The following is a 13,494-nucleotide window of genomic DNA, read 5'->3' as shown; positions in this document are numbered from 1 at the left end:
CACCTCGGGGAATTCATCTACCCTCAAGATCTTCTCCTCGGTATGTCAAAATTCAATTATAATTCCCAGGACAACAAATTTTAGAAGAAAGTAGATAAATTTAAATTACACAAAAAAGGGCCTAAGTTAAATAACTACAATTCATTCAAACTAAACCTAACTTAAAAATAAAAATTTAAAACCTAAATAATCGATGATATAAATCATAAATAATAATAAAATATTATTTCCTGCTAAATAAAAACAACAACAAAATAGCCTTAAAGGTTAAACCTGTAAAATAATGTTTTTGAAATAGCCTAAGTAAGTTCTCATTTAGTATTTTATTTTCAAACGTGTATATTTGGTAGCTTGCTAAATGTGAATAGTCTTTGTTTGTTAAGTGTATTAATTTTATAGAATTTCATATTAGCCTTGTGTTTTAAGTTTTGTGAACTGGACTTTGGCCAAATGGCAAGATGTAGATTAATAACATTTTATGAATATCTATATTTTTTGGAAAAGGGTTTAATTAATTAAGATCGAGTCGTTTTACATATGTATTATATCTATCACTTTTAAACTTATATACGTGTTCAATTCTCTTATTTTGATACTGGGGCCCCAAAATATTTAATTCCTTTGGTAAATACGTCATTTGATTTATTGATTATTATATAAATGTATTGTGTTTTAAAGGGTTGTAGATTAGAGTGAGTGGTCAAATAAAATTTAGTAACTCATACAATGGTGTCAGTTCAATCAGTTCCTGAGTATTCTCACATATGCCAAGCGAGTATACTGAGCTTAGTAATAATTTTGTATTTTTCACATTTAAAGTAAGAGCAAAACCCCACTAGTTTACAACATACTTTTTGGAGTTTTTAAAGTTTAATGCGGGAAAAAAATGGGGGTTTTTAAATCTCTTATAACTATTTAACTACTGAACCAATTTTATTGTTTGATATCTCATTTTAAAGAGCAAAGAAAGCACAAATTTTCTGTGCATACTCATGTTATTTTCTCAATTAGTTTATAAGTTATGGCTTCAAAAATAAGTTTTAGAAAAATTTATAGGTAATCAATTTTTATAATTTTTTTTTCATGTACTTTTATTTACCCAATTACAATATCCATGAACAGAAAGTTGATTTATAGTATAAACAGTGTGTGGTAAAAATTTAATTCATATAGCTGTAATAGTTAAAAAGTTATAAGAACTTATAATGAAAAAAAAAAAAAAAATTAGTGTCGTGGAAAACAGCGGTTGAAGTTGATACTAGGCCTAGTTGATGCCCCAAAAGAGGTGTGCACGCTTCACTTCAAATATTTTTTTTCACAGTGATAAAAAAATATATATATTATACCAAATGTTATGTTTTCCTGAAACCTTACAATCCATAGAACAAGATAAAAAAATAATAAAAAAATCATGTTTTTTACAAAATTGGTAATTTTTCAGTAGCGACTCCCCTTTAGTACAAAGACATAGTTGTCAGCTGTTCACTTTCAATAGACGAGAATGATAAACTGGAGGTTATGGTGAATTATAAAGACAATGAGGGAAATACCAAACGTCAAAAGTCAATAATAATATGAATTACAAATGTTCTAGAATGTCTGCAATAATCCTGTTCCTGTTACAAACTTTGATGTTATTCAACGTATTGTAGCAAAATGTTGATATCTGAACTTACTACACTGTTATTCAATGTAAAGAGAATTGTAAAAGATGGGATTATGACAAATGAGCCACTCCTTTCTGAGGACAGTGTAGTGCAGTTCTAACCTCGTAGCTGACTGTTCTCAGCTATTAGAGTAACTGTGTTTTGCATGATTACCTGCAAGTTGATCATGTCCCCATTTCATTTATATTTATTAGTTGTTTTTTTACGTTTGATTATGTTTTAATTCACTATTAAACTAAAACAAAAAAAGTAACAAGGTAGTATTATGAAACAACATACTTACACAATAATACTGCAGACCTATTTATATTTAACATTCCTTCGATAACACATTTAATACAACTATTGCCTACATTGCGTAGATGCTTGCCGTCTGCTCACATTGTGTGACAACTACGTAAATTTAGGTTAGGTTTTATATTTAGGTGAGTCAGTGGCTCAGTTGGTAGCGTCACAGACTTTGGGCTCAAGGCAGCGATGTCGTGGGTTCGGATCCTGGTCACTGCCGCCAACATTTTATCAGTACAGATCACCTTTGTACTGTACCGGCTCACCCCATGCATTGCTGGATAAGTTCGACGCACAGATCTGTAGTCTATGTTGGGTGAAAAAAATACTGATAAGTTCTTAAGTTTTTTAAACAATGTAAATTGGGATGCCGAGTTACCATTTGCCGAATCAGGCTACTTTGACAAGTTTATGGACATTTTTATTGATGGTATGAGGATATGCTTTCCTTATAAAACCATAAATAAGAAAAATCCAAATGTATCAGTATCAGTGTAAATTGGTTTAGTCGTGAACTCCTTGAAATGAAGAAAGAAGTTGACAGCTTACACAGCAAGTTGCAGTGGGCACTACGATACAACTCATATGTAGAGGAAATGAAGAATAGATATTCCGTAGCCAAATCAAGGTATAAAAAAGCTCTTCATCTAGCCAAAATTGAGGCTAACGGCAAACTCATCGATGCAGCTCCAAATAAAGTGAAGAAGGCATGGGAACTCATAAATGCACAACGGCAGGTGTCTGGACGTCAAGATGACTGCTCACTAATGGCGGGGAACTTCAACTCCTATTTCACCTCTTCGGTGACTGACATCACCAACCAAGTCGGCCGGTCCCTAGCTACTGCCATGGATCTGGGAATTAATTCAAACGGTTTGTCACTTAACAATAATAAAACTCAAAGTTTGCTTTTCTCTTTGTGTAAAGTTACCCCCAGCTTTGAACACTGTACCATGGGCCATGCAAAACTTGTAGGCATTGTTCTAGACTCAACTTTAAACTGGAACCCACATATCCAATCTGTCTGTACTAGGTTAAATAGGGTAATTTGCTTGTTGAGGCATTTACGAAACTTGTTACCTAAACACTTTCTCAGGGGTGCCTACTTTGCTTTTATCACAGTATTTTGATGTATGGTATTAGCCTGTGTTTTAGTTTTAGTAGTTTGACTCGAGATCAAATCGAATCTACACCAAGTAAAATACTGTGCTGAACCAATGGCGGTAACTAGGCCAGAAGTGTTGCCTCCTGTGTGTGGATCTCTACAGAGCTACAAACCAAACCTATGGTCTGATTTGAAGGGTCCACACAGACCTGGAAGGTCAGGGAAACAGGTCTAGGGTAAGGGAAGGTCAGGGAAAGTTTAAAAAAAAAGGCCGCAAGTCAGGGGAAATTTTGAAAATAGTGTGTAAAGTCAGGGAAATTTGTTAAAACTTGTATAGATCATTTCAATTTTTTGGATGATTTGTCATGTTAAAATGTGTTGCTGCAGAGATTACTTAATTCTGAAAATTCTGTGGTCATGTGTCAATTTTTATTAAATTGTTTTGTTTTATTTAGAGCTAAGTATTGAGAATTTGATTTCTTATGTTTTACTGTATTAATAAATACCCCCTGGGGCCCGCTGCAGAAAACCTGCAGACTAAGCAAATCTCCATCCGTCTGATTGTATTTTTAAATTTGATTAACATAGATCCATAAACAAGCAAACTACAACAGTTTCTTTTTCTCCATAAAAATAACATGAGAATTTTAAAAGTATTTTTTTTTAATTTTCTACGTTTTAACCATTACTTTTTAAAATTCATTATGAAGTTGTTTCTAAAATGTTCCTACTATTCTTTTCTGATTTTTTCAACGTTTCTTGTGTTTGAAAATATACAAGAGTTCTACACAGGAATATTAGTACAAGCACAAGCAGTGTATTTTCAAACACAGATAAACAACACAATTAAACGTAAATGTAGGAGCCTAATTAGCAAAGTTTTAAGTAGCAAAGTAGGAGCTTATGTAAGAGTTACTTTCTATTTCGCCCTAGAGCAGTTAAGATTAAACATAGTGGCAAACAAAGGAATATTAGTTCCCAGCAAAGTTTCTCCCTTGCCTCAGTGGGTTTCAGATTGTAACTATAGTCGTTGTGTTGCATGTAAAATAAATGTTTGTTTACGGTATGGTAAGTATATTTATCACAGTCTAGTTTTTCTTGTTGATACTGTAAATCTATTTAACTCTATAATGAGGAAGATTAAAGAAAATATTTGTTATATAATACTTACTAGTGTTGATGTTTTGCACAACAACAAATTTGTAGTTATAAATAGTGAGTATTTATTATGTCTTATCATAAACTTTGTATGAATGTGATTATTAGCAACAAACTTGCCCTAAATATTAAGGAATTGATGAGGATGAAAACTTTAGATTGTAATTTAATTTGGTAGTTTTACCACCAATTAAAAAGGCTGTTTATTTTTTTCAAATCATACTTTTAAATTATTTTGAAATATTTAGTTAGTTTTCAATCATTATTGTAATTCTGTTGTTATTTCCTCAATGCATTGAAAAAAAAGAAAAATTATCGCCTGTTATTTTATATTAAGTTTAATTGTTTAAAATTGGGTGTACTTTTTCTATAATCTACTCCTAGTCTTTCTCTACATGCGATGAGTTAAAAATTGCTTATAAATCGTAAAGAAAATGATAACAAATTGCTTGTTAAAGCGAGTTAGCTTCTGTTTTGGCCAAAAGCCAGCTAAGACCTGGCAAACTACTTCTCATTGTTTCTATGTATTTCTGACTCTTCATGAACACATGTAACATGTCCCTGCTAATTACGGTATGTTTTCTTCATATTGTTGAGTATTCAACATGATTTGTGTTTAATTAAAATATGATATGCCTATCTACTATATTTCTTTACTACATGTGTTGGTATATATGAAGTAACATCTATTTTTCATTGTCTCTTGTCTTTATGGAGTTTTCAAAATGACAGCAGTTTTTGTTGGATAATAGTCTACCACTAGTTTAGCTATACATTTTGATAGTTTTATTTAAATTTGACCCACACCAAATAAAAATTAAAAGTATTGCTAGTTAACAGATGCATTGATTTTTTTATGTTTAGTCGTTTAGCTTATTTTTAAATTCCTCTTTTGTTTTACTAATAAATGCATATTTAGTTTATTTCTAACGATTACATTTTTGTACATCTTAAGCTAGTAAACATTGTGTACCGGTATGCAATATGTAGGAATAGGTGCGAATGTATAGCAGTTTACGCAACGATCGCGTAAAGATAGTGTTAACGACACGGCTCGTGCCTTCAAAACTTCTACAAGTGTTGTTAACAATATTTACACGAGTTTCTTAGTGTTTTAATTACTGAAATCATTACTCATAACTTCTAAGAGAGGTTATGTTTTCGTTTATAACCTCTTATTGACTCTGACAGTGATGCAACAAAACGTTGTACCGAACACTAATTGCACCCCTCAACAATTAAATTGGCCTGAACAGTTGATTAGTTTAAGTTTGAATCATTGCAATTTTACTTCTTCCCTCTCAATCCTTCAACCTCATTGGTCCGTTACCCATGTTGTTATGAGTAAAACTATGCTGTTATGAAAGTAAACAATGCTGTTAAGTGAATCTTTTCAATTCTAAGAACTGAACTGAAACGGCTACTTAAAAAAACAGTCGTAGGTGAACTTGTTTTACATTCGTTTTTTTTTTTTTACTTATCGTGATAGAAAATTTGTGCAATAGAACCCCAAATAACATAAACTTACAATCACCAAAAGTGAACTCCAAACCAAGGGTTCAAGTCATGTTCTATCGGAAAACAATGATGAAAATGTTTGTCTGCTTTCAGGGTGAATCAACTGATGCACCTCCAACTAAGAAGAGTAAATCAAACCAGAAAAGCAAGGAGGAACTATAACTGTTTTCTCCATGGGGAAGTTGTACTGGCTGTACATAGCAACGTTCCTGGACCTACTGGCCACCAGTCTACTCGTACCCTTCCTGCCGTTGCATCTTGCCTCCTACGGCCTGCCCAGGCTAGTGGTCGGGGTGATTACGTCTGTATACCCTTCAGTGCAGTTGTTTTCTAGCCCCGCTATAGGCTTTTATTCACAGAAATACGGACAGAAATGTACTCTTATCACGTCACTTCTCCTGTGCTCACTGGCATATTACTCTATAGCGACCACTTCGTCTGTTTTAGTAATTTTCATCTGCAGAGTAATTCTTGGTCTCGCTAAACACACACAGACAATTTGTAAAGCGGCTTTTTTACTGCACAATGATATTTTAAATAAAAACGTAGGGTTTGGGGGATTCAGTGCAGCTGAAGCCTTGGGATTCATGTTAGGTCCAGTGATCGGGGGTCACTTTATAGGGAGGGAAGATGGTTTTCGATACTTGTGTAAAATGACTGCGACTTTATTTGTTTTTAATTCCTTTATAGTGTATTTAGTTCTTCCAAAGGAAAATCGGGTGGTACATGATAGCTCAAAGACAAGTGAAAATGTAGTAAAAGTGTATCAAGTGAAAGATTGTGAAAATTTTCTTACTTTTTGGGATACATTATTGCTAAAACTAATCCTGTGTTTTTCACTGTCATTGTTCTACACAAATTATCATGTTATGGTTGTCGAATATCTAATGATGCCTCATAGTATGGTGGGGTATACCAATTCATTCCAAGGGCTTATTTGTATTATTACTGGTTTATTTGCTAGTAAAATATCAGATCTGTATTTGTGTAGGGAATATTATTTTAAGTTAAGTATCTGTTTTTTACTACTATCCAGCTCATTTTTTCTCATCGATTTTGTTTCAGAATGTGTGACCTTTGTTATTAGTTTGATTCCTCTAAGCTGTAGCTCGAGTTTATTGAGAATTTATCTTACTGAAGCTTTACTAAGCCATCCCAATTTAAATAATAGAGCTTCTATTATAGGTTTAGAAAATTCAATTGCTACAATTGCAAGTTTAGCTAGTCCTTTTGTTTTTGAATTTTTCTCTTACTTAAGTGCAACATTATCAATAACTTACTTAGCGTTCTTGATCTCTGGCTTTGGGTCAATGTTATCCTTAATTCTTTTTCTGACGAAAGGAAAAGAAATATATCCAACCAAAGTTGTCACAGGAATTAAAACTGATTAACACCCTAATCGTTTTTTAAATTAAATATACTCACCATATAATGTAGAACTTTTTACTTTGATCATGAACTATTGACTATAAAATAATCTACTCAAGCCATTCCTTTTTATTATCGTACACTCTTGCATGTTTTCTTATAAAAGTTTGTTGCATTCCCAGATTTTGTTTCTTTAATACAAAATATATGTGATCTGAAAACTGAATGTATTTACACTGTGAGTTTAAAAATCTAACTCTTTTCGAGAAAATTTTCTCCACTACTTTGTTTTTCTATGTTACTTAAATTTTTGCCCTATGGTATGACTGTTGAGATCAATGAAAGGCAGATGCTCATGGTCAATTCATGAAGATTTATGTGATATTTATATAATTATTGTACATAAGATTCTCTTTTAACGTTGTTTATTAAACAAGGTTTTTTACATCATGTCATTTGACTAAACTTATTCCTATACTCATTCAGAAAAACAATATACAATAGCTTTTAGTTTTGAGTATTGGGTAATAGAATCCCTCATATTCGGCCTCAGCTTTACCAGTCCCTCTATTTCCAACAAATACCCTCGCTGCAGCAAACCTACAGCCTTATGACAATTCCCATTCGCCTAATTTAACCCAAATTAAAATATCTCCTTTAAAATGTCACATGTATTCCCTATTTGGATAAAATTAAGTTTAATGATTACAGTACTTAAATTTGATGCTACATATAAGGATGCAATTTTTTCATAGCTTGAATAAATAAATTTTCCAAATTAGATCAAAATATGTTCACAAACAAGCAAACTACAACAATTTTTTTTTTAATTTACAGTTTTTTGGAATATATCTGTAACCACAAAGCGCATCAACATGGCATATTAAATTGTTTTATGGGTAAAAAATGAGAAAGGTCAATTTTTACCCCATGAAAACACGTTCCAAGAGTTGATGGTTCAATAACTCTTGAAATAAGAGTAGGTTCACACGTTTGTACAAAATATCACTAAAATTTGATAATTTGTGCTCGAGTGGATATATGAATTCACTTATGAGTTAGAACAGATGGTGTTTTTAGCCTCTGGGGACATTGAAATAAAAAAGTAAAGCATTTGGGAGCTAGTATTACCATGAGACCTACAGTAATAATAGCTTATTCCCTATGTGAGAAATTGGCTAAATACTGTATTCCCTATAGGGTAAAAGTGTATTTCTGACTGCTAACAACAGGAAGTCAACGAGGATGTCTTCAGTGGTGGCTAGTCCATGAGGACTCTGTGGTGGAGTCCTTCCATCTTCAAGACAAAGGTAAAAATAACAATAATTAATTAACATAAATATGATTTATATTCCTGCATTTGAATGTACTTAAACAGCATTAGCAGAGTCAACGTTTTAGGACGTGTGACAATAGACAACAAATTTGAATAGAAAGTAAAGAATGAGATTTTTTCCAAAACCGCTTCACTGTCAAGATATCTGCCATTTTGTATTTTTAATATCCTTTTTACGTTCTAAAGTGGTTACTCTACTTACAAGACTTTCATACCAAAAGTGTTATGGAGGTATTCTAAACTCCCCAGACCACCTGGTAGGATGGTGTACTGATTGTGCCCCCCCCCCCCCCCCAATCTATGATTCACGTGACGCCTCTGTTTCTAATGTTAATGGTCCATTTCAGACCGGTGTAGCGACACCGAAGCTAAATAATATGCGTCCCCTTAGCCACTCTGTATTTTAGCCGTGTATACGCTCTGCCACAGAGAAATAGGATACAGAGGAAACATGCTTTTGGAACAACCATATGCTTTTAGCTCTGGAGTGGTGGGGCGGAACTATACTAGTACCGAGCAAGGAAGGAAGAGCCTGAACAGCTATTGTTTACAACAGCAGGTAGTTTACGCAACGATTGTGTAAGGATGGTCTTAATGACACGAGTATTTGACAAGTGTCGTAAAAAGCTAATTACCTATGACAGTTTTTTAATTACTAAAAATCACTACACTACTCATAACTTCTAAGAGAGGATATGTTTTCATTTATAACCTCTCATTGCCACTGACAGGTCAATGAACCATACTGTTCATTAAATAGCAAATTTAAAACAGTTTTATACAGTAACTGCAAAAAATGTATTATTATAATGTCAGAAATTATGAAAAGTAGTTATAAAAAGACAGTAAAAATCACCTAAACTGTTTTTGTAATTTATGTTCTTTTGAGATGAGGACCCTCTAGACTATATGTTGGACACTTCCCAGTCCCAGTCGCTTGAACAGGCTGTACCACCATTTTATAAAATTTTTACACGGAGAATTACGGCTATACTCTAAACAAAACCTTCTTCGAACAGTTATTGCAGATTTACTTTCATGAAACCAAAGACTTTGCTTTTTATTGAACCCTAGTAAAATTGTTACTTTTAAGTCAGTTTAAGGTTTGATTCGCCAAATATCATACACAGCTGGTGTAGAAAGGTCCATTGTTGGTTTTGCTATCCATGCTGACTATGCCACAACACGAGTCATTGAGGAAAAAAAACTTACACACACTGTTTGAGTGATTTTTGAACATTTTTTATAACCACTTTTTATAATTATTGACATTCATGTAATTATTGTTTTGCAGTTACTGTATAAAACTATTTTAAATTTGCCATTTAATAAAACAATTCCCAAGTTTCTAAGTTGCTTGGTTATTGGTTTATGTAATCTTAAAATGTGTCCAATAATTTATGACCACCCTGTACATTTTAATGTAAAAGAACGAATATAAGTAATGAGTGTAAAGTAAAGAATGTCGACGGAAATTTCAACGGCATGGCTAAAATGGTAAAATGTGGCAACATAAAAAACTACTTGCTACATGATATTTACAATGGGGCAGCCACCTGAAAGGTTCTTAAATAAAAAAATATTGCTCAGAGTTAGAGGAGCCAGAAGGGCCATATACAGATTGCCCAATGTAGGCTCCTTAAAAGCATCTGCACAGCGTCGCCCGTCGAAGCGCCAGTCGTAAGAACCTAACCAGCACCGCTAAGTTTTCAACTGTTTGATACAAATCCTAAGACTTCGTACTTTGTCGGGGTTGCCACCATAGTGGGAACAACAAATTAATGCAGAATTCATGGTTTTCATGGGCAGTTAAACAAAAATTCATGGTTGATGCGCTTATTTTTGCTGATTTTAGAAATTGACATTAAAGAGGCAGTTTCTTTGCGTGTTACTATTGAATAACCTTTCATACATGAAATCCAACTATTTTATTTAGAGTAACTTATAAATATACACTCAAAACAAAGTTGAAAACAAAATGGGTCCAGCTATTTCATATGACACATTGGAGAAGAATTTTAAAATATCTATATATAAGTAAAGGTCTAATTCAGTCTTCACTGGAATAAAACAAAGATCTCGCACACCTGGCCAAAAAAGTCCTTTTTATCCCTCCACATGAATGTCATAAAATATCCTTTATGTTTACTGGTTTATCTTATTACACAAGGTACTAAGATATGATTGGTTTATATCTTTAGCCAAAAGCTAAAAAAATCAGGCGTCTCCCAGATAGCAAAAAATACTTGATTAAAGCTTGAAACAAGTTTGATTTGTCAAATCTGCAAACTTGAAACAAGTTTGCTCGGATGGGTCCGTAAACTTGATTCAAGTTAATATCATGCGTCGAAGTTCCCGCTCTTCCAGTTTGAATAAAACTTGTAACATCTAATTTGAATAAAACTTGAAATTTCTAATTTGAATAAAAATTGAAACATCTAATTTGAATAACACTTGAACTATCTAATCTAAATATAAATTGAAAAAATACTTGATTCAAGCTTGAAATAAGTTTGGTTTGTCAAATCTGCAAACTTGAAGGATCGGGTTTGTAAACTTGATTCAAGTTAAAATCATGCGTCGAAGTTCCCGCTCTTCCAGTTTGAATAAAACTTGAAAGATTCAATTTTAATAAAACTTGAAAGATCCAATTTTAATAAAACTTGAAATATCTAATTTGAATACAAATTTAAACATCTAATTTGAATATAAATTGAAGAGTACAAGAAATAATTCTTTTTTAGCTACTTACAAGCTCTTTTTTATTTCTGAAAATTTAATTCATATGCTTTTACCAGGATTCACACAGTCTTAACACATGTAATAAGAATTTCATATTTTTCAGGTTGAGATGCATAGCACAATATAATCTTCCAATATTTCAGATAATTTTTCACAATCACAACATAATCTAATAACTTCAATGCCTCTAGTTGTTAAATGCCAAGACACTTCTCTAAATAAAAAAGCGAGATACCATCTAAAAACTTGTTTTTATAAAAGAGCAGGAAAACATGAGTTATTATAGTTTTCAACCCTACAATTTTACATATTATTACTATTCAGTACGTAGAATTCAGAATTCTTTGAAATTAAAAATTAAACACAAGAGATAATTTGTCTAAACAGATTTATATTGAAGATTTACATAACACATTTACATTTGAAAATGCCTCGTATCTTTAACTTTCAACAAACAATTCCCTCAAAAATTCCTCATTTTACAATTACTTTAATAATACAGAGTAAGTTATCTATTCAACAAGATCTTCATCCCCATTGAGTGGAACTTCTTCCCCACTGTCCACAGTGGCAGGTTTTTTCTCTCTGAAAAATGTCAAAACAAATAGAATCAATATTAAATTTAAGGATAATTAACCAAAATGATTAATTTTGTATCTGGTATAAAAAAATAGGCAAGTAAGCAACATTTTAAACTAACGCAGTTTAACTCACAACCAGTGTAGGCCTGTTTAGTGAAAATTAATTTATTCCTACAATGATTTACAAATACAATATATGATCTTCCCAATAATATTAGTATTAATTATTAGCTGTACCCGCGGGCTTTGCCCCGCTTAACTTCATAAGTATTCACATGGCTCAATCACGTCCTGGTTGAAGTTCGTTCGCCACGCTCACTCACCTTCAGGTTGGAAATCGTTCGCTGCGCTCACTTGTTTTCAGGTTAGCTCGTTCGCTACGCTTACTCGCCTCCAGGTCGATGTTCGTTCGCTACGCTCACTCAGCTTTTGGTTGCACTCTGCTCTTTTATTGTTTATAATACTTTGATAAAGGTTTTTATGTTTTAATATTTAACATTGGAGAATTTAAACGTTGTTGAGTGCACAGGTGTGCTGCGATTGGGGTTTAATACTTTGGACTTATTAAAAAGTAAAATAGTTTTCTGTGCTGCAATCTGTAGAAACACTGTGGCACTATTTCAAATCATGACTAATGCTAATACAGAATGATGTGATTATTCAAGCCTACAAAACAGTTGGTGAAAGTAAACATCTGATTTTAAATTATATTTATTTGTAAACATTGTAGATCAAAAAGTCTGACATTGGCCCACTTAAAACCCTCTGGGGCAGAGCCCTTTTGACGGATCTGCACCAAACTACACTCGAACCATCCTTGAAAGATGCTTAATAATGCCTGAAAGTTTCATTACAATCTGTCGAGCGGTTTTGGAGTCCATAACGTATATACACATATATATACATACATAGTTCCTCTGCTTTTAGCGAATTTCTCATATAGGGAATAAGCTATTACCGTAGGTCTCATGGTAAGACCTGGACCCGGGGCCGATTTACTTTTTCATTTTGAGGTCCCCAGAGGCCAAAAACACCATCCGTTCAAATTCATATATATATATGTGTGTCCGTCAGCACGATAACTCGAACAAAATTGATCCGATTTTGATGAAATTTGGTATAAACGTGTAAACCTACGTTTATTCGAACGAGTTCGCGAACCAGCATGATCGGACCATGGGAACGGGGGTTTATGGGGGGTTTTATGGGGTAAAAATGAGTTTTTCCCATTTTTGACCCTAAAAACATAAAATTTTGGAATTTCTTCCCCAACCATTTTGTAGAGCTTAAAAAAAGAAATAATTTAGTATATTGAAGCATTGTTGTATGCCTAGTGGTTACGGAGAAAATTCAAAAAAAGTGTAAATAAAAAATTGCTAGGCCCTATGTTATTCTTATGGAGAAAATGAAAACTGTTGTAGTTTACTTGTTTATGGATATATTTTTATAAAATTTGGCAAATTTATTTATTTCATCCTATACTATTGACGGTTGGTCAAAAGACACTTTTTACCTTCCCCGTAGCAGCAAACCTAAGCACTCGTTAAATCAATGTTATTTAAATTGGGAATAAATATGTCTTATTTCTGGAAATATTTTGGTAAAAATGTAATCAGACAAGTTGAAATTCGCTTAGTCTGCAGGTTTGCTGCGGCGGGGGTATTATAGATATAGATTAATATGTATAAAACACAATTACATTTTTATTGTCAAAAAATGCTAGACACAAAG

The 13,494-nt window shown here is 32.9% G+C and overlaps 1 protein-coding gene across 1 annotated transcript; it reads left to right on the top strand.

The window, feature by feature from the left end:
* The first annotated feature begins 4,702 nt into the window (after positions 1-4,702).
* On the top strand, positions 4,703-7,554 carry LOC128982061 (major facilitator superfamily domain-containing protein 9-like). The gene is made up of 2 exons (XM_054401101.1): positions 4,703-4,791; positions 5,830-7,554. Exon 2 carries the CDS (start codon positions 5,910-5,912, stop codon positions 7,125-7,127), a length of 1,218 nt encoding a protein of 405 aa, XP_054257076.1. The 5' UTR covers positions 4,703-4,791; positions 5,830-5,909; the 3' UTR covers positions 7,128-7,554.
* The last annotated feature ends 5,940 nt before the right edge of the window (positions 7,555-13,494 follow it).

The sequence above is a fragment of the Macrosteles quadrilineatus genome, unplaced genomic scaffold (assembly GCF_028750875.1).
Source record: "Macrosteles quadrilineatus isolate MER2022 unplaced genomic scaffold, UCM_ALF_1.0 Scaffold_94__1_contigs__length_391377, whole genome shotgun sequence".
Lineage (NCBI taxonomy): Eukaryota > Metazoa > Arthropoda > Insecta > Hemiptera > Cicadellidae > Macrosteles > Macrosteles quadrilineatus.
The sequence above is the reverse complement of the archived record's forward strand: the minus strand, read 5'-3'. Positions and strand labels throughout refer to the sequence as shown.

Coding starts and splice junctions, on each gene's coding strand:
- LOC128982061 (XM_054401101.1), top strand. CDS start 5,910: ATGGGGAAGTTGTACTGGCTGTACATAGCAACGTTCCTGGACCTACTG.